Genomic DNA, 22,540 nt, shown 5'->3' on the forward strand with positions numbered 1-22,540 from the left:
AAGCACCAGCTGTCAGAGCAGCTCACAGATCACTGCACCTGTATATAGCCCATCTATAAATAGCCCATCCAACTACCTCATCCCCATACTGTATTTATTTATTTATCTTTCTCCTTTGCACCCCTGTATCTCTACTTGCACAATCATCTTCTGCACATCAATCACTCTAGTGTCTAATTGGTATATTGTAATTACTTCGCCACCATGGCCTATTTATTGCCTTACCTCCCTTTCTGACCTCATTTGCACACACTGGATATAGATTTTCTTCAACTGTATTATTGACTGTATGTTTTGTTTATCCCATGTGTAACTCTGTGTTGTTGTATGTGTCGAACTGCTTTGCTTTATTCTTGGCCAGGTCGCAGTTGTAAATGAGAACTTGTTCTCAACTTGCCTACCTGGTTAAATAAAGGTGAAATCAAAAAATTTATAAAAAGAGCGCGATGGGACAAGGACATCTCAGCCTGCCAAGCCCTCCCCTAACCAGGACGACGCTGACCCAAATGTGCGTCGCCTCATGGGTCTCCCGGTCTCGGCCTGCTCCGACACAGCCCTGTATCGAACCCGGATCTGTAGTGACACCGCTAGCACTGCGATGCAGTGCCTTAGACCAATGCACCACTCAAGAGGCCGCCATGAGAAAGCTTTGGTCAGTCATGGAAATAAAAGTGCTGAAATCTATTAAAAAAAATATTGGTGCAGGTACAGCCAACTAGCGCAAAAATAATATTGCAATGTTTTTATAATGATAAGATCGATATATCATCAAAAATGATATCCTGATATGTAACTGTATCCATCCCCCCATCACTAACACACGCACTAAAGGCTTTCCATGGTTTCCTAGTATCAGTGAGGCTGATTTTTCCACCCAGGTTTCTGTTTGTAATTAGGATTATTCTTTTTGATGTGGTGTTTACAGTCAAGTGTGTTTGTCAATCTGGTTCTAATCAGGCATTGGCAGTTGGCTGTCCTCCTGTTCTGTTGGGGAGGAGGGGAATCAGAGGTGCATAGCAACGGTAGTTCCTCCAGTCCAATTAAAAGACTGTGAAAGTCCGGAGCTGTTTGTTTTGATGCCTTTTGCCGGAACGTGGAAGTAATTCAGTCATTTACAAAACCATTTAAGCTCTAAACATACAACACCGTTTGTGGACTGTACCCTAAGCATTACAAGTATAGGTTGAAATACTTTTTTGTTCTCCATCTGTGAATATTCAAAGTAGTCCTTGTATTTTACAGTATGGGGAGATATAGCATTTAAATGCTATAAATGAGAGAGAATGACAGTTTGATAAGTCGTGGTAAAGGGGCACATAGTACAGTGGAAGCCGGGCCGTGTCCAGTCCCATGGTATAAGGGCTAAGAGGATCTCACAGTGAGCAGGCAGGCCTCTCCACAATTCACACACTGATGTCATTTTGCTCAACTCCTGTCCTCTCTGTCAGGTTGAGATATGTCATGTCTGAACTCTCTCGGCTGCACGTCGGAGAAATCCCCTGCCCTCTCGGTGCGAGAGGGCCTCTCTCTGGGCAGTTGCTCTTTGAAGATGTTATTTGTTATGGCTATTTCTGTGCGTGCTTTTTTTTACCAGAGGAGAGCCCTGCTGGAGGTCACAGTGCTATGAGCTCTCAGTTTTGAGGCAGAGGGCGCTCCACTGGGCCTGGCTGGCTCTGGTGTTTAGGGGTCAGGGGGGGGTTCTCTTTCCCTGTAGGTCCATCTCTTTTCTCTGGAGAAGGACCAAGGGCTAACTAGGAGCAGTAAGATCAGGCTGCTATGCACGACGTGCCACTCTCTGTAAAATACATGTTTGGTCGTTACTTGTTTAAATCCAGATTCCTCAGTGCTGGTTGGGTAAAATTATAGCCATTTAACTACGTTTCTGTCTTTTTATTTCAGGGTCACACTGCCATGCTGAACAGCGGCTGTTGGCACCCCAAGATTAAGGACGAGTTTATGACCTGCTCCAACGACGGGTGAGTTGTACGTGCGTGTATGTGCGTGTGCGTTTCTCTGTGCCGGTGAATCTGAGATTCACAGGGACAGACAAACGCACTGTTACAAGCTGGCAGTGGTGGAAAAAGTACTCATTTGTCATACTTGAGTAAAAGTTAAGATACCTTAATAGACAATGACTCAAGTAAAAGTCACCCAGTAAAATACTACTTGAGTAAAAGTTGGTTTTAAATATACTTAAGTATCAAAAGTGAATGTAATTGCTAAAATATACTTAAGTATCAGAAGTATATATAATTTCAAATTCCTTAAGCAAACCAGACTGTCCCAATTCATTTATTTTTACATTTTTTATTGGTGGATAGCCAGGGACAAACTCCAATACTCAGACATCATTTACAAATGAAGGATTTGTGTTCAGTGAGTCCGCCAGATCAGAGGCTGTAGGAATGACCAGGGATGTTCTCTTGATAAGTGTGTGAATTGGACCATTTTCATGTCAAAATGTAACGAGTACTTTTGGGTGTCAGGGAAAATGTATGGAGTAAAAAGTACATTATTTTCTTTAGGAATGTAGTGAAGTAAAAGTTGGCAAAAATATAAATTGTCAAGTACATATACCCCCCAAAACTACTTAAGTAGTACTTTAAAGTATTTTTACTGAAGTACTTTACACCACTGCAAACTGGCTACCACCCAGTACTCAACCCTGCCCTATGTACATAGTCATTGAAAACTGGTCACTTTAATAATGTTTACATACTGTTTTACCCACTTCATGTGTATATACTGTATTCTAGTCAAGGCTCATCATATATCTACTGCTGTACACACCTTTTCTATTCATATACTGTCCATAATGTCAACACACACCATCATATACATACAGTATATATTTATATTCCGGACTCTGACATCGCTCGTTCTATTTCAGTATTTCTTAATTCCTTTATTTAAATTTTTGGGGTTTGCATGTATTGTTTTGCGTTGTTAGTTATTACTGCACTGGTAATAAGAGTCTCGGGCCGACTCTCTTCTCTGTATACATCAATGATATCGCTCTTGCTGCTGGTGAGTCTCTGATCCACCTCTACGCAGACGACACCATTCTGTATACTTCTGGCCCTTCTTTGGACACTGTGTTAACTAACCTCCAGACGAGCGTCAATGCCATACAACTCTCCTTCTGTGTCCTCCAACTGCTCTTAAATGCAAGTAAAACTAAATGCATGCTCTTCAACCGATCGCTGCCCGCAACTGCCCGCCCGTCCAGCATCACTACTCTGGACGGTTCTGACTTAGAATATGTGGACAACTACAAATACTTAGGTGTCTGGTTAGACTGTAAACTCTCCTTCCAGACTCACATTAAGCATCTCCAATCCAAAATTAAATCTAGAATCGGCTTCCTATTTCGCAACAAAGCCTCCTTCACTCATGCTGCCAAACAAACCCTCGTAAAACGGACTATCCTACCGATCCTTGACTTTGGCGATGTCATTTACAAAATAGCCTCCAACACTCTACTCAGCAAATTGGATGCAGTCTATCACAGTGCCATCCGTTTTGTCATCAAAGCCCCATATACTACCCACCACTGCGACCTGTATGCTCTCGTTGGCTGGCCCTCGCTTAATATTCGTCGCCAAACCCACTGGCTCCAGGTCATCTATAAGTCTTTGCTAGGTAAAGCCCCGCCTTATCTCAGTTCACTGATCACCGTAGCAGCACCCACCCATGGCGCGCGCTCCAGCAGGTATATTTCTAGTCACCCCCAAAGCCAATTCCTCCTTTACTGACTGTATGTTTGTTTATTCCATGTGTAACACTGTGTTATTGTTTGTCTTATCTTGGCCAGGTCGCAGTTGTAAATGAGAACTTGTTCTCAACTAGCCTACCTGGTTAAATAAAGGTGAAATAATGTTTTTTTTTCAACTGCTGGAGGTAGGAACTCCCCTGCACAATATGTGTACCCGACCATTACAATTGTATTTGATTTAAATGAACACAGCACTAGGCTGTCTCCTACAGCTGGAGGGCTCTATCAGAGCTGGGCTGAGTGGCTTAATTGGTTTGAGAAAGGCAGTAATGAGCTGAATAAGGGTGCACTGCCATGTCTCACAGGTTTCTCAGAATGGCACCATGCAACTCATGCCTACTTGGTCACTAATCTCCCGAACAACAGGATTATGTGGATCAGGACCCCCGCCGGAGAAGAAGACACTAAACTATTCTTACAGGGAATAAACTAGTCGGATAATCTCACCAAAATGTAAGGACAGCAATGCCGGTGTATGATCACTAGAGTCTTTGTTTGAGCTGGGGTACAGTGGCTTATCTAGGATCAGCCGGAGGATTTCAAATTAACATATCCCTTTAAGACTCATTTTCATTGAGATCACCTGGGCATCAATATGGCCCTCTCTGAAGTCTATTTCCAATTCAACAGTTACTAGGCAGTATAAGTTTGAGCTTCCAAAAATGCTGGTTTATCATTGCTGACAATATAAACTCAGCAAAAAAGGAAACATCCTCACTGTGAACTGCGTTTATTTTCAGCAAACTTCACGTGTGTAAATATTTGTATGAACATAACAAGATTCAACAACTGAGACATAAAATGGGCAAGTTCCACAGACATGTGACTAACAGAAATTGAATAATGTGTCCCTGAACAAAAGGGGGGTCAAAATCATAAGTAGCAGTCAGTATCTGGTGTGGCCACCAGCTGCATTAAGTACTGCAGTGCATCTCCTCCTCATGGACTGCACCAGATTTGCCCATTCTTGCTGTGAGATGTTACCCCACTCTTCCACCAAGGCACCTGCAAGTTCCCAGGCATTTCTGGGGGGAAGGGCCCTAGCCCTCACCCTCCGATCCAACAGGTCCCAGACGTGCTCAATAGGATTGAGATCTGGGCTCTTCGCTGGCCATGGCAGAACACTGACATTCCTGTCTTGCAGGAAATCACGCACAGAACGAGCAGTATGGCTAATGGCATTGTCATGCTGGTGGGTCATGTCAGGATGAGCCTGCAGGAAGGGTACCACATGAGGGAGGAGGATGTCTTCCCTGTAACGCACAGCGTTGAGATTGCCTGCAATGACAACAAGCTCAGTCCGATGATGCTGTGACACACCGCCCTAGACCATGACGGATCCTCCACCTCCAAATCGATTCCAGAGTACAGGCCTCGGTGTAACGCTCATTCCTTCGACGATAAACGCGAATCCGACCATTACCCCTGGTGAGACAAAAGCGCGACTCGTCAGAGAAGAGCACTTTTTGCCAGTCCTGTCTGGTCCAGTGACGGTGGGTTTGTGCCCATAGGCGACGTTGTTGCCGGTGATGTCTGGTGAGGACCTGCCTTACAACAGGCCTATAAGCCCTCAGTCCAGCCTCTCTCAGCCTATTCCGGACAGTTTGAGCACTGATGGAGGGATTGTGCGTTCCAGGTGTAACTTTGGCAGTTGTTGTTGCCATCCTGTACCTGTCCCGCAGGTCTGATGTTCGGATGTACCAATCCTGTGCAGATGTTGTTACACGTGGTCTGCCACTGCGAGGACGATCAGCTGTCTGTCCTGTCTCCCTGTAGTGCTGTCTTATGCGTCTCACAGTACGCACATTGCAATTTATTGCCCTGGCCACATCTGCAGTCCTCATGCCTCATTGCAGCATACCTAAGGCACGTTTACGCAGATGAACAGGGATCCTCGGCATCTTTCTTTTGGTGTTTTTCAGTCAGTAGAAAGGCCTCTTTAGTGTCCTAAGTTTTCATAACTGTGACCTTAATTGCCAACCGTCTGTAAGCTGTTAGTGTCTTAACGACCATTCCACTGGTGCATGTTCATTAATTGTTTATGGTTCATTGAACAAGCATGGGAAACAGTGTTTAAACTCTTTACAATGAAGTTATTTGGATTTTTACGAATTATCTTTGAAAAACAGGGTCCTGAAAAAGGGACGTTTCTTTTTTGCTGAGTTTAGTTTCCCATCATCTCACTTGTCACCAGCAGGGACTCCTCTAGGCTAAGCTACGCCTCTGGGACCCTTGGTCTGTCCTCACCTCTCTCACAGTGTGGAGTCACCTCCTGGAGCTTTCATTGGGGAAAATCTCTGTTTTCAGAATACAATGGTAATACAATACAGAATTATCCATGTAACCTACTACACTTTCACAAGCCCTCTGTTTGTTATGTTGTCCTCTAGCCAATTGGTTTCCCCATAGAGCTTATCTCAGGGGCTGTAGTGTTTCTATGTTTATGGGCGGGATCTGTGTGTGTGTGTGTGTTTCTCTGAACATGTTTATGTATGTGTGTGTATATGTGTGAGAGAGCGAAAGGGAGAGAACCCCAGTGATGAGTCTAAGTGAGTGTGACAGGCAGCGGCGCAGAAACCCAACACCATGATCAGGACTGAAAACAAGGCTGAGGAGGGTAGGGGCTTGGACCAGTGTTCACCTCTGACCGTCTCTTCTTGCTGCCAGCTCTCCCTCCAAGATGTGGCGCGGGGGCTAGCTGCTTTATTTAGCTTTACGTTGGGTTCTGGGAATCCTCACGTGGCACGTTTGCACTGGGGGTTGCCAGCCCAGTTCTGGGAGTAGAGCAGTGGACAGAGAGCCGTTTGCAGCCGCGACCAGCTGTAGATGTGAAGGGTCCCCAGCGGGAGGGTCCGGAGCGGGTCACTACAGCTCCCTGGGCCACAGGGATCAGGACAGGAAGGGAATGTCCAGTGGCCTGCTTTCAAGAGGTCCCTCTTCTTTCAAAGTCTCTCTCCCTCTCCTGCCCTCCATCCCTCCCCTCTGTCTCCCTCAATCACACGTCTCACTCTAAGAGGCCTCGGGGAACCGATGATTGTCGGGCGGATGTTGTGAAAGGGGATATTTGGGACTTTCTATGACTGCCTCTTGTGAGCTAGGTGAGGTACACTGTTCACTATGAGTAACTGAGGTCAGAACTGGAAGGGACTGAATGAGGCATACCGTGAAGTGTTAGTTTCAATGAATTGCCGCTGACAGTAAGAAACAGTTCATGCGTCGTCATTGGGTAATGATGATCAGCGTGGGAGGTACACCCAGTAGACCTCACAGCACAGGCTGGGCTGTAGCCTGGGTTTTCACCTCAGGCAGTTATCTAAAGGCCCAGTGATTCTGACGGGGTTGTATGAAAATGTATGCTCTCACTACTGTAAGTCGCCCTGGATATGAGCGCCTGCTAAATGAATGAAATGGAAATGTTGTCTCTCTTTCATTCCTCCCCACTCCTCCAGTCCCATTCAGTGGTCCCAGTGGAGAGCCTGGATGTCTTGGCTGCTGTGTGCGTGACTCTGTCTGACAATGGGCCAGATAAACCAGGACCCAGGGCTTCTATTTCTGAAGTCCAGAGGGGGGCCAGCCGTACCGCCTGGTGCTGTTCGTCTGTCTTCCTGACAACAGACCAGTGTTACCACCCAGATTTAATAGGTTCTCTCTCCCTCTATTGTTCTGAAGCCGCTTTTGATGTGCTGCTTTCGATGCTTTAATTTACTAGCTCTTTCAGGGCTCTACGCTGACCTTTTTTTACCAGGAGCACGTGTGCCCCTAAGTTGAAATATTTAGAAGCACAATGACAAATATTTAAGATTAAATGCCGTTTTCTTTAGCAATGGTGCAAGCATGACGGTCATGTATCTGCACTCAGTGTATTCTGCATGGCACTCGGGCTGCGGTACAGTGAAGTAATCATTGCAACAATTATCATCTAGGGGATTTTTTTGTAGTCGCACTGGTGCACCTAAATTAAAACTCCAGGTCGCACAGCAAAATATTTAGGCGCATATGGCGAGTGAAATGGTCACACCATAGAGCCCTGTCTTTACCCACACGAAAAAATACAACAAATTACTACAGAATTCTTTAGTAAACTGTAGTATACTGTAGAGTACTATACTACGCACTGTAGTGTCTCTCAATCATGTGTAGTACTTGTTGTAGAATACTATGCTAAATACTACAGTATTTTCCGCAAAACAAACACTGTAGTAAATACTACAGTAATGTCCGCAAAAACACCACAGTATTTATTAATTAACATATACCCTGCCCATTCTCCTCCCCCATATCCCAATTTGTGCCACTCATTAGTGGAGAACCTACATGCCAAGTACACAGTCCATTCGGAAAGTATTCAGATACCTTGACTTTTTCCACATTTTGTTACGTTACAGCCTTATTCTAAAATGGATAAAATAGAAAATGTTCCTCATCAATCTACACACGAATCCCCGAGCTGACAAGGTAAAAATCTCTTGTTCTGGCCCTGAACAAGGCAGTTAACCCACTGTTCCTAGGCCGTCATTGAAAAGAAAAATTTGTTCTTAACTGACTTGCCTAGTTAAATAGAATAAATAAATAATAAAAGGTGCAAGGGTACCAAAAATGTTGTGCAACATTGAAGGTCCCCAAGAACTCAGTGGCCATTATTCTTAAATGGAAGAAGTTTGGAACCACCAAGACTATTCCTAGAGCTGGCCTCACGGCCAAACTGAGCAATCAGGGAAGAAGGTCCTTGGTCAGGGAGGTGACCAAGAACCCGATTTGTCTCTCTGATTGAGCTCCAGAGTTCCTCTGTGTTGATGGGAGAACCTTCCAGAAGGACATCCATCTCTGAAGCACTCCACCAATCGGGCCTTTATGGTAGAGTGGCCAGACAGACTACTCCTCAGTAAAAGGCACATGACAGCCCACTCAGAGTTTGCAAAAAGGCACCTAAGGACTCTGACAATGAGAAAAAGATTCTCTGGTTGGATGAAACCAAGATTGAACTCTTTGGCCTGAATGCCAAGCATCACGTCTGGAAAAAAACCTGGCACCATCCCTACTGTGAAGCATGGTGGTGGCAGCATCATGCTGTGGGGATGTTTTTCAGTGGTAGGGACTGGGAGACTAGTCAAGATCGAGGGAAAGATGAACAGAGCAAAGTACAGAGAGATCCTTTATAAAAATCTGCTCCAGTGCGCTCATGACCTCAGACAAGGGTGAAGGTTCACCTTCCAACAGGACAATGATCCTAAGCACACAACCAAGACAATGCAGGAGTGGCTTAGGGATAGGTCTCTGAATGTCCTTGAGTGGCCCAGTCAGAGCCTGGACTTGAACCTGATCAAACATCTCTGGAGAGACCTGAAAATAGCTGTGCAGCGAAGCTCCCAATCCAACCTGACAGAGCTTGAGAGGATCTGCAGAAAAGAATGAAAGAAGCTCCCCAAATACAGGTGTGCCAAGCTTGTAGCATCATACCCAAGAAGACTCAAGGCTGTAATCGCTGCCAAAGGTGCTTCAACTAAGTACTGAGTAAAGGGTCTGAATACTTATGTGAACGTGATATTTCAGTTTTTAATACATTTGCAAAAATGTCTAAAAAACAGTTTTTGCTTTGTCATTATGGGGGTATTGTGTGTGGATTGATGAGGGATAAAAACTATTTAATCCATTTTAGAATAAGGCTGTAACGTAACAAAATGTGGAAAAAGTCAAGTGGTCTGAATACTTTCCAAAGGCACTGTAGACCATAGACCATGTTCCTTACAGCAGGGGTTCTCAAAGTTGGTTCCAGAGCCAGCTGTCAAAATAAATTAATATTACTAACAACACAAACAATTTTGACCAAGGGATTCGTGGAACAAGTTTGTAATGCAATACAATGTAATATTATTATGTTCTTAATTAACCCTGGGCAACATGGGCCTGGGAGGCTCATATAGATATTGGTACAGAATGTTATCTTCGATGCTAAGAAATTGACCAAAATATAGAAATTTGCCACATACAGAAATCTGGCCTGTATGATCCATTTTGCATCATATGAGCCAGATTTCTGTATTTTGAAAGTTACATATCTTGAAAGCTTGATTGCTAACATGCAAAAATGTTTTGCTACTATATCAACAATGGACTTATGAAACAAATGCCAAAAGATAGTTTTTGGGTGGAGTTTTCCGTTAAGGCAGCCACCCCCCCCCCCACACACACACACCTTTCTGATTGAGGGGTTTGGCTAAATGCGGAAAACACATTTCGGTTGACTGCATTCAGTTACTGACTAGGTATCCCCTTTCCCTTAACCCTACAGTATATACTAGAGTTTTATTTTACTGTAAACTAGTATTTATTAACTGTAAATACTACAGTAAATATTACAGTATTCACTGTCGTGTTTTCATAGACTTTCTACAGTGAATACTACAGAACAGACTGCAAAAACACCACAGTGAATACTAAGTATTTATACCATAGTATACTATAGTACTTTTTTATGTGGGTTATTAGGCCTAAGATCTACAACATATTCTATGGTTGTCACATTCTGTGGATTCCTCTTCCCATGGCTGTAGCTGTCCTGTTTAAGTGTGACTTAACTATCCCGACATATTTCTATCAGAGGAATGTGACGAGAGACGTCGTTTCCCGATAAAGTAGCCCCGTGGAGCAGCAGTTGGAGTTAGACTGTATTGAAGCATACATGCTAAATAGCACGCTACCTAAACGCAAAGTAAGTGATTACTCATATTTGAAGCATAGGGCCCAAATACCTGCTAAGTGCCGTGTTACTTAAACAAATTCTCTGCTGAAAGAACACCTGTTTGAAAGCTTTAAGGAGAATAATATGTTTCAGGCCAAATAGTTTGCCCCTGGAAAGTGTAAAGACTTTGTTCCTCAGTGGGACTTTGTTCCTCTGTGAGAGTATTTGTAGCCATGATTGAGTTATGGGTTTTACTAAGTAAGACATGTTTTGACACAGATTAATAGGGATGTAGGCACACACACACACACACACACACACACACACACACACACACACACACACACACACACACACACACACACACACACACACACACACACACACACACACACACACACACACACACACACACACACACAATAACCCTAATAACTGTGAGGAATGTTTTTCTGGATGCCAGGTATAACCTACATGCTGGGTTGCAGGACAGGACTGGGATTGGCCCCAGAGGAGAGGAGAGCATGTCTCTGTCAGCCCCTGTCCTCGAGGTTCACCCCACCATTCCATGCACCACCCAAACATACAGTATATGATCTACACTGAGGGAGGGGGGTGCCTTCAACTCAATATTACAAAGGTTTTTTTAATGTTTTGTACACTCAGTGTATATGGCACATTAAGGAATCACCATTGTACATGATCTTTCTAGAAATGGACACCATTATGAATCTGCTTCATGCTCTCGGGTCACACCAGTATAATAACCATGATAAAGGATGTGTGAATTGAGCGAACCCCGTAAATCTTTGCTATGGGGTTTCTCACACTGTAACAGCCTCTGAGTTAAGCTCTCTCACAAGTGTTTTATGTCCCGTCTCGATGTAAACTGACACTCCTCCTTGCTCTTGAGATCATCCCACTATCTCTTAATTGTTCATTTCTGGTATACTGTGCTTGTCAACTGAGTATTTTTCCCATTTTTCTATATGTAACCCTACGCTCTCAGCCCAAAGTATGGAGCTTGGAGATACCCTAATTTGGGCTTTTTGGAGGACTTGTGCAGGATCACAGGGCTATTAATTGTGATCTCCATGGCAATACAGAGATGTGGAGTGAGAACAGACCGATGTCCCAGGGGTCTGAGAGAACATCTCATCCTCTCTGGGCATTGAGACACTCAGACACACCAGGTTCATCCACAGTCCAGCGCGTCTCTCACACCACGTCTCCCAGCGCCCGGCACCCCGCCTGCCTTATGGAGCTAGTGTTCCATATCCTGCTGCCCTGGAATGTAATTCAATGAAGAAAAATATGTACGCAAGATGCAACAACTTCGAGTTACAGTTCAATAAAGGAAACCAGTCAATTGAAACTTACAGTTGAAGTCGGAAGTTTACATACACTTAGGTTGAAGTCATTAAAACTTGTTTTTCAACCACTCCACAAATTTCTTGTTAACAAACTATCATTTTGGTAAGTCGGTTAGGACATCTACTTTGTGCATGACACAAGTCATTTTTCCAACAGTTGTTTACAAACTGATTATTTCACTTATAATTCACTGTATCACAATTCCAGTGGGTCTGAAGTTTACATACACTAGTTGACTGTGCCTTTAAACAGCTTGGAAAATTCCAGAAAATGATGTCATGCTTTTAGAAGCTTCTGATTTGACTTAATTTGAGTCAATTGGTGGTGGATATATTTCGAGGCCTACCTTCAAACTCAGTGCCTCTGTGCTTGACATCATGGGAAAATCAAAAGAAATCAGCCAAGACCTCAGAATTTTTTTTTTTACCTCAATAAGTCTGGTTCATCCTTGGGAGCAATTTCCAAATGCCTGAAGGTACCACGTTCATCTGTACAAACAATAGTACGCAAGTATGAACACCATGGGACCACGCAGCTGTCATACTGCTCAGGAAGGAGACGTGTTCTGTCTCCTAGAGATGAACATACTTTGGTGCGAAAAGTGCAAATCAATCCCAGAACAACAGCAAAGGACCTTGTGAAGATGCTGGAGGAAACGGGTACAAAAGTATCTATATCCACAGGAAAACAAGTCCTATATCGACATAACCTGAAAGGCCGTTCAGGAAGGAAGAAGCCACTGCCCCAAAACCGCCATAAAAAAGCCAGACTACGGTTTGCAACTGCACATGGGGACAAAGATCGTACTTTGTGGAGAAATGTCCTCTGGTCTGATGAAACAAAAATAGAACTGTTTGGCCATAATGACCATCATTATGTTTGGAGGAAAAAGGGGGAGGCGTGCAAGCCGAAGAACACCATCCCAACCGTGAAGCACGGGGGTGGCAGCATCATGTTGTGGGGGTGCTTTGCTGCAGGAGGGACTGGTGCACTTCACAAAATAGATGGCATCATGAGGAAAGAAAATTAGGTGGGTATATTGATGCAACATCTCAAGACATCAGTCAGGAAGTTATAGCTTGGTCGCAAATGGGTCTTCCAAATGGACAATGACCCCAAGCATACTTACAAAGTTGTGGCAAAACGGCTTAAGGACAACAAAGTCAAGGTATTGGAGTGGCCATCACAAAGCCCTGACCTCAATCCTATAGAAAATGTGTGGGCAGAACTGAAAAAGCGTTTGCGAGCAAGGAGGCCTACAAACCTGACTCAGTTACACCAGCTTAAAATACAGTGGTGATCCTAACTGACCTATGATAGGGAATTCTTACTAGGATTAAATGTCAGGAATTGTGAAAAACTGAGTTTAAATGTATTTGGCTAAGGTGTATGTAAACTTCCGACTTCAACTGTACATTCATTAGGCCCTAATATATGGATTTCACATGACTGGCTATAGGCCCACCCACTTGGGAGCCAGGGCCAGCCAATCAGAATGAGTTTTTCCCCTCAAAAGGGCTTTATTACAGACAGAAATACGCCTGTGTTTAATCAGCTGTCCAGATGACTGGTATCATGCGATCCTGCAGGTGAAGAAGCTGGACGTTGAGGTCCTGTGCTGGCGGGGTTACATGTGGTCTGCATTTCTGAGGCAAGTTGAACGTACTGCCAAATTCTATAAAATAACATTGGAGGTGGCTTATGGTAGAGAAATGAACATACAATTCTCTGACAACAGCTCTTGTGGACATTCCTGCAGTCAGCATGCCAATTGCATGCGCCCTCAAAACATCTGTGGCATTGTGTTGTGTGACAAAACTGCACATTCGAGAGGCCTTGTACCCAGCACAAGGTGCACCTGTGTAATGAATGCTGTTTATTCAGCTTCTTGATATGCCACACCTGTCAGGTGGATAGATTATGTCGGCAAAGGAGAAATGCTCACTAACAGGGATATAAACACATTTGGCACAAAATCTGAGAAATAAGCTTTTTGTGCGTTTGGAACATTTCTGGGATATTTTCTTTCAGCTCATGAAACATGGACCAACACCTTTTTGTTCACTATACATACCACAACCAGATACGTTCAAGTACAGACTGTTGTCTCACAGCACAGAATGGATTGGATGTTGAACTCTGTAACCTCGACCTGCTGCTACGGTGAGGCTACTCCTGTTTATTGGAGTGAAAAGAGTCTTTCATGGTAATTTCCTCCTGTGCTACTCCAATGGGATCTAGGCTAATGGCTTACTTAACTTTTCAACCAATCAACCTGGATGAGCTACAGTCACTTTATCATTTGGTCTTTGGATGCAGATGCACTGCCCTACTTATTGAGCTTAATGAGGATCCATTAAACCAAGCTGACAATATTGATAAGCCTTTTTATCGCACTATTGAGGTGGATTCAAATCCAGTGTACACACAGGAATCATAGCCACGGGAAGTAGGGTGGCGGAGGGGGTGCTGCGTTGTCTTTGGCCAAGCTGAAGACGTCTATATCGGTCCATTAATGCAGGACTAGTAAAGGCCCAGTGCACTTCTTTTGTGGAAAATGTTTAAACCAAATGTATTTGAGAGTTTACCAGCATTTGTAACTTGAGTCTGATAATTATCTGTAGAAAACAGTTAATCTGATGATACTTGCGGAATATAAAAATAATTTTTCCAGTTTGTTGAAATACTTTGCAAATGCATCTTATTTCTATGTGAAAACTGATTGTCTATTCATTCCTTTTCCATGTTAGTAGACGCTCTTATCCAGAGCAACTTAGTGAGTGAGTGCATACAGTAAATTATTACTGTACAAAATGTTTGTTTTCAATGTTATAAAAACATTTTATTTGATATGGATGTTTTGTCTTTGTCCGTAACTTTGTATCTTTTGATGTGAATGTTTGAGGACAGTTTTTTTTTTTGTTTCAATGAATGCCATTAGAATGACATGCGCAGAGAAAGGGACAGGGCAACAACTACAATTACAACTATTGAATCCTGCAAGATACTGTTCTTAATTTTACAACTACCTTTTTTGCCGAAGTGGAGATGCTGAAAAAAATGTTTTTGCCAGCGCTACAGACGTTTCTATCAGTCCGCCAATACTAGTAAAGGCCCAGTGCACTACTTTTTTGTTGTTGTAAAAAATAAAACATATTCTGATTTTTCAGGGGGTACTTCCCGCTTCTATGACAGGAATATCAAACAATAGCAATGTGCTGTATATTTGATTCTGTATACTATGTTTGTGCACTAAGTAGGCTATAAGTCAACATCTTATCCGGCCTCACCTGGATGTCTGGTTGAACCTACGGTGTTCGTCTATGTCTCTTGACTGCTCCATTTCCTATTTGACAGCCAGCAGTTACTTTCCCCTTCTTATCTTGTACATCCTCTGAGATGGAGTAGCTTCCATTTTCCTCTCTAATCCCTATCAGTGATTATAACAGAGCATCAGCGGGCCCCACAGCCGGGCCCCATCCCCGGGCCCCCAGCCATTCTAACACAGCCTGACACACAGAGGCCCCTGCGCTTTGATCAGCCTGTCCTTTATTCCTCTCCTCCTTATCCCTCCATCTGGGGAGCTTCCCCATAATCCCAGCCACCCGGCCCTGGCAGACCTAAAGACTGTCCCACAGATAGCATCTGAAGGCAGAGAGGAGATGGGGGGGGGCCCGGGAGGCCTAAACCCTGGGTTGATGTGTGAACGGCTGTGTTACCTAGTAAACCACACATGCATGACTGAGGCTGTATGGCTCTCGTCTTTTATCACAAACACCCCTCTGGGTCTTTAAGCGCTGATTGAGGCGAAAACAGGCTTGTTGGGGAAGGGAAAGAAAGGGTGGCGTGATACTTTGTGTGCCCCTCCGTGTTTTGGTTTCTTTATTATTCTGTACGTGAATGTTTTGTCACTTCATTGAAAAGATATGAGTTGCGACTTGTGAGATGGTTGCTAAGTTGTTCGTTCATCACACAGGAACGTAGCACCCTTCTAAAGCGGGTGATGTTAGAGGGTCACCAAAATAATTTATTAGAAGAAACATGAGGTGCAGCTCCTAAATAACTTGAGTGCACCTGTAGTTTACAATCCACTAGGTTTTGCATTACTTTGCTGCCATTCCTTGAATCCCTACAACTTCCCACCTAATTTGTGGTAGAGCACGCTCACCGTACACTACTTCCTTCCCAGCCTCTGCTTGCCTAGCTGCTGAGATGTGTGAGAGACCCAGGATCGGCCCAGCCGTGGTGGGGTGGCGGTGGCCTCTGCTCCTGCCCTGTCAGCCATCAGGGCCATGTTTTGGAAAGAGGCTGGCTGAGATGAATTGAATTCCTAGTGTTGTGTGCTGCTATGTGAAAAGTTCCGTTGTCTTTAGTGTCTGGACAGACGCCTAGGCTCCTATGTAAACAGAATAGAGACATCTGTGAGCGAGCAGGTGGAACGATCTGTCACCCTGCACACCTACGACACGTGTGCAATGCAAACACACCCCCCCACACACACACACACACACACACAAATGCAACATTCACATACAAATTCACATCACGCACTAAACATGGTCACTGTTTTGTTGCTAGTATGAGGATCAGCCTGAAAGCACTTTGTGCTAGCAACATTATTAAACGCTTGTACATTTGTGAGGTTTATTAAACAACTGCCAATACTCCCTCAGATGATCTGTCTTTGGCTGGCATCTGTGTCACCTTGTCAAACTTATCTAAACACAGTTGAGTGTGTGTCTGACTGTTGTGGTGTGTAGCGAGCCGTGGAGGAATCCATGCCTGGCTGTTAGTAGCAGCTCTGCCACTCTGTGTGTTTATGCTCCTCTCCTGACCCTGTGACCCCCAAGGGTCAGGCCTGTTGAAACAGGCAGTGGGTCAGAGAGACATGCATTGGCACGGCTGGTCTGCTAGGCTGACACACGGCACCAGGCGCCTCTAGTGTCTGCCCTCTGACACGTTTGTGCTAGTCGGCTTCCACTTCCCCATCCTCCTTTCCCCTCTTTACTGTCCCCTCTGTCTCTACTCCATCTCTATTTCTCGCTCTATTTTCTCTCATCCTGTACTCCCTTTTCCTCCCCCCTCCTCTTGTCTATCTCCTCAACCTCTTTAGAAGGGTGAACTACTGAGCGTCTGTGTTAAGTGAGGTGAAGGTTATAATGTTGAGTGAGGTGGTAAGGAGGCGTGTGGAACTTAACTCCTTAAGGAATCCTTAGGATGGGAAACCAACCGTGTTGGTGAGGTTAAAGGTTACACTTCCTTTCCCCTCTGACCCTACAGGCCTTGGTGGTCCCAGTCACATGACTGTCCAGTGTCCACTTTGGTATGTTTTAAAAGCTGCAGAATGCCTGCTTTGAGCCTGTCTGACACGTATACATATTTCAGATCAAATTTATGGTTTATTACCTGTAGAAAAAAATCTGGCTGTTTATATGACACCCTTTCAAACAGTCATTTTTTCCCACCACTTTACCAGCATACCTCTTTTATACATAGCGTTGTGCAGCCCGGGACCGGTGACGGGTGGGAATAGGGGTGTGCAGATGTGGGTGGCCGTATATTTTAATAAATCCATTGAATATACACCATCACAAAGAAATGCGTTATTAATTAGTTCAAGCAGGACCTGATCAGTCAACATACATACATTTTATAATAAGAATATAACAAAATATTAGTAATATTTTTCCCAAACTACGCAGGAACCCGTTATTCGTCAAAAAGTAATATTTTTTAACAGAGACCATGCCCTTGTTTTTTTTTTTAGGTTGTAGGTGCTTGTAAATGCTTTAGAAACCTTAGAATTTCTAACCCGGGTAAAATTGTGTGGGATGATTTTAATGTATTCTTTTTTTTTATCACCTTTTCAAGGAATTACAAAGAATATATGCAACCTCCCTCAATATGCCTCCATGCACTTTTACCACCCTGTCCCTGTATCACTCCTCTCCTAGTAGCCAAGTCAATATTTGGTTCAACACTTAGAACTGACTCGACCGTATACAACCAGCTCAGCTGTGTTTGTGTACATATCGGTGTTAGAAATATGTATGTTTGTTTTTTAATTCTTCCCATCCTGCGCCGTCTGTCTGCAGAACGGTTCAATAATGTGTTGAGCAGATGTAGGGAATAAAATCAGGATTTCATGGAGGCTTCAGACACGCCTGTCAGGCTGATCTAGTGTTCTGTCTCTCTGCTCCCTTCCATAACCTCTCATCCTTCAACACATATCTGGCTGATACTATATGGAGGGGTATGGGAAGAAGGCTCAGAGACTAGGGAACATCTATATGATGTGACTTACTGGCTGATAGGAATTGTGGAGTTGTAATAGGAGAGCTTTCAGAATACTTGGATGATAATGGAACGATGGTATGTAGTATGTTGTGATTGTTCATGGATTTGAGGAATTTCTAGTCGGGGATATTGTGCACAGAGGTTAGGGCTACTGCTGATACAGTGCATTCAGAAAGTATTCAGACCCCTTGACCTTTTCCACGTTTTGTTTTATGTTACAGCCTTATTCTAAGATGGATTACATTTATTATTTTCCCCTCATCAATCAACACACAACACCCCATAATGAGAAATTTTAGGAAACTGAAATACCACAAGTATTCAGACCCTTTACTCAGTACTTTGTTGAAGCACCTTTGGCAACGATTACAGCCTTGAGTCTTGAGTATGACACCTCAAGCTTGGCACACCTGTATTTGGGGAGGTTCTCCCATTTTCTCTGCCGATCCTCTCAAGCTCTGGAGTAGGTTTTCATCAAGGATCTCTCTGTACTTTTCTTCGTTCCTCTTTCCCCTCGATCCTGACTATTCTCCCAGGCCCTGATGCTGAAAAACATTCCCACAGCATAATGCTGCCACCACCATGCTTCACTGTAGGGATGGTGCCAGGTTTTCTCCTGACGTGACTATTACCATTCAGGCCAAAGAGTTCAATTGACCAAAGAATCTTGTTTCTCATGGTCTGAGTCCTTTAGGAGCCTTTTGTCAAACTCCAAGCAGGCTGTCATGTCCCTTTTTTACTGAGGAGTGGCTTCCGTCTGGCCACTCTAGCATAAAGGCTTGATTGTTGTCCTTCTGGAAGGTTCTCCCATCTCCACCACTTTGGAGCGCTGTCAGAGTGACCATCAGGTTCTTGGTCACCTCCCAGACCAAGGCCCTTCTCCCCTGATTGCGCAGTTTGGCCGTGCTGCCAGCTCTAGGAAGTCTTCGTGGTTCCAAACTTCTTCCATTTAAGAATGATGGAGGCCACTGTGTTCTTGGGGATCTTCAATGCTGCAGAAATGTCTTGGTAACCTTCCCCAGATCTGTGCCTCGACACAATCCTGTCTCCTCGCTCTACAGACAATTTCTTCGACCTCATGGCTTGGTTTTTGCTCTGACATGCACTGTCAACTGTGGGACCTTATATAGACAGGTGTGTGCCTTTCCAAATCATGTCCAATCAATTGAATTTACCACTGGTGGACTCCAATCCAAGTTGTAGAAACATCTCAAGGATGATCAATGGAAAATGGATGCACCTGAGCTCAATTCGAAGTCTCATAGCAACGGGTCTGAATACTTACATAAATAAGGTATTTTGTTTTCAATTCATGTTGAACAATTTCTAAAAACCTGTTTCCACTTAGTCCTTATGGGGTATGGTGTGTAGATTGATGAGGATTTTTTATTTATTTAAACCTTTTTAGAATAAGGCTGTAAAGTAACACAATGTGGGAAAATTCAAGGGGTCTGAATACGTTCCGAATACACTGTATGTTAATATACAGCCCCCCCCCCAAAAAAAATATATATATATATTATGTGTCGTTTGAGCATCTGTGTGTTGGTTCATAAACCTCTACTTTCTCTCACTGTGTTCTCAGTACTGTTCGCACATGGGACCTGAACTCTAACAAGAAGCACAAGATGTGCTTCAAACCCCGCTCCCTGCAGGGGAAGAAAGTCACGCCCACATGTTGCACCTACAGCCGAGACGGGAAGCTGGTGGCAGCCGGCTGCCAGGACGGAACCATCCAGATCTGGGACAGGAACCTCAGCGTGAGTCTCTCTGTCTCACGCGCTCACTCGCACACGCATAAACGACCACACGGACAAACAAACACACACACACTACCTCACCATTGTCTCACACTGGCTTACGCACACACTGTTAGTCACACATGAAGGACTCCGAGCAGGAGGCCAGGGGATGGGGTCAGAGTTCAAAAGGTCCCCAACACTAAGCAGGACCCAGCAGTAAATAAAGCCATAGGTGGGAAAGTGGCGTTTGTGTTTGATAAATAGCCTTAATTCAAACCATCCTGTCTGTTTTTTCCCATCTGTCTTGTATCTGGTGTGATATAGGATGAGGGCTGTGTGGTATGCGGATGGAGAGGTCTCTACGTGTGTGGTGGCGGGACATGGTTGAATAAGAATGTGTCGTATGTTAGTGGGACAGATGGTTAGGTTTGGTCCTCATTGCTGAGATGTAGGATTGTTGGTTGTTAGACAGACATTTATTGTTTTCGGTCACTGGGGTGGGGGTAACCGTTTACATTACCTCTAACCCCCCCCCCAAAACAAATTATATAGGGGAAGGTATGCTGGTGTAGACTTTACAGTGAAGTGCTTGCTTACGAACCATTCCAACGATGCAGAGTTTATAAAATAATAATGCAAAATGAAATTGTGACTAACATGAGGAATAAAATGCACAAGCTATATACAGTACAGGGAGTACCAGATCAATGTGCAGAGGTACAAGGTAGATATATGTACATGAAGGCAGGGTAAAGTGACTAGGCATCTGGATAGATAATAATGAGTAAAATAAAGAACAGAGTAGCAGCAGCAACTGATGAGTGTAAAAGTGTGTATATGTATGTGTTTTTGTTGTGTCGTTATGCGTGTGTGTGTATTATGTGTTTGTGTGTGTATGTAGTGCTTGTGAATGTGGGAGGGTTTTGTGTAAGAATGACAGTTCAGTGTGTGTGAGCGAGTGTGTACAGTTGAAGTCGGAAGTTTACATACACTTAGGTTGGAGTCATTAAAACTTGTTTATCAACCACTCTACAAATTTCTTGTTAACAAACTATAGTTTTGGCAAGTCGGTTATTTACTGTGTGCATGACACAAGTAATTTTTCCAACAATTGTTTACAGACAGATTATTTAACTTATAATTCACTGTATCACAATTCCAGTGGGTCAGAAGTTTACATACACTAAGATGACTGTGCATTTAAATAGCTTGGAAAATTCCAGAAAATTATGTCATGGCTTTAGAAGCTTCTGATAGGCTAATTGACATAACTTGAGTCAATTGGAGGTGTGGATGTAATTTAAGGCCTACCTTCAACCTCAGTGCCTCTGCTTGACATCATGGGAAAATCAAAAGAAATCAGCCAAGACCTCAGAAAAAAAATTGTAGGCCTCCACCAGTCTGGTTCATCCTTGGGAGCAATTTCCAAACGCCTGAAGGTATCACGTTCATCTGTACAAAGCAAGTATAAACACCATGGGACCACGCAGCCGTCATACCCCTCAGAAAGGAGACGCGTTCTGTCTCCTAGAGATGTACATACTTTGGTGCGAAAAGTGCAAATCAATCCCAAAACAACAGCAAAGGACCTTGTGAAGATGCTGGAGGAAACAGGTCCAAAAGTATCTATATCCACAGTAAAACGAGTCCTATATCGACATTACCTGAAAGGCCGCTAGCAAGGAAGCAGCCACTGCTCCAAAACCGCCATGAAAAGCTAGACTACGGTTTGCAACTGCACATTGGGACAAAAATCTTACTTTTTGGAGAAATGTCCTCTGCTCTGATTAAACAAAAATACAACTGTTGGCCATAATGACCATCCTTATGTTTGGAGGAAAAAGGGGGAGGCATGCAAGCTGAAGAACACCATCCGAACCGTGAAGCACGGGGGTGGCAGCATCATGTTGTGAGGGTGGTTTGTTGGTGCACTTCACAAAATAGATGGCATCACGAGGAAGGAAAATGATGTGGATATATTGAAGCAACATCTGACGACATCAGTCAGGAAGATAAAGCTTGGTCACAAATGGGTCTTCCAAATGGACATTTTATTTATTTATTTTTATTTCTCCTTTATTTAACCTGGTAGGCTAGTTGAGAACAAGTTCTCATTTACAACTGCAACCTGGCCAAGATAAAGCAAAGCAGTGTGACACAAACAACAACACAGAGTTACTTATGGAATAAACAAACATACAGTCAATAATACAATAGAAAAAGTATATGTACAGTGTGTGCAAATGAGGTGGGATAAGGGAGGTAAGGCAATAAATAGGCCATAGTGGCGAAATAATTACAATATAGCAATTAAACACTGGAGTGATAAATGTGCAGAAGATGAATGTGCAAGTAGAGAAACGGGTGCAAAGGAGAAAAATAAATCAAATAAATAACCGTATGGGGATGAGGTAGTTGGATGGGCTATTTTCAGATGGGCTATGTACAGGTGCAGTGATCTGTGAACTGCTCTGACAGCTGGTGCTTAAAGCTAGTGAGGGAGATATGAGTCTCCAGCTTCAGTGTTTTTTGCAGTTCGTTCCAGTCATTGGCAGCAGAGAACTGGAAGGAACCGCGGCCGAAGGAGGAATTGGCTTTGGGGGTGACCAGTGAAATATACCTGCTGGGTGCTGCTATGGTGACCAGTGAGCTGAGATAAGGCTGGGCTTTACC

The 22,540-nt window shown here is 43.8% G+C and overlaps 1 protein-coding gene across 1 annotated transcript in view; it reads left to right on the plus strand.

Moving 5' to 3' along the window:
* LOC129818643 (WD repeat-containing protein 70) overlaps positions 1-22,540 on the plus strand; it is a 93,131-nt gene that overhangs the window by 18,651 nt on the left and 51,940 nt on the right. Inside the window, exons 9-10 of the mRNA XM_055874745.1 lie at positions 1,900-1,976; positions 19,711-19,885. Of these exons, the coding sequence (XP_055730720.1) occupies positions 1,900-1,976; positions 19,711-19,885 (252 nt within the window). The remainder of the gene's footprint in view (positions 1-1,899; positions 1,977-19,710; positions 19,886-22,540) is intronic.

Source organism: Salvelinus fontinalis, chromosome 21, assembly GCF_029448725.1.
Source record: "Salvelinus fontinalis isolate EN_2023a chromosome 21, ASM2944872v1, whole genome shotgun sequence".
NCBI classification, from domain to species: Eukaryota; Metazoa; Chordata; class Actinopteri; order Salmoniformes; family Salmonidae; genus Salvelinus; species Salvelinus fontinalis.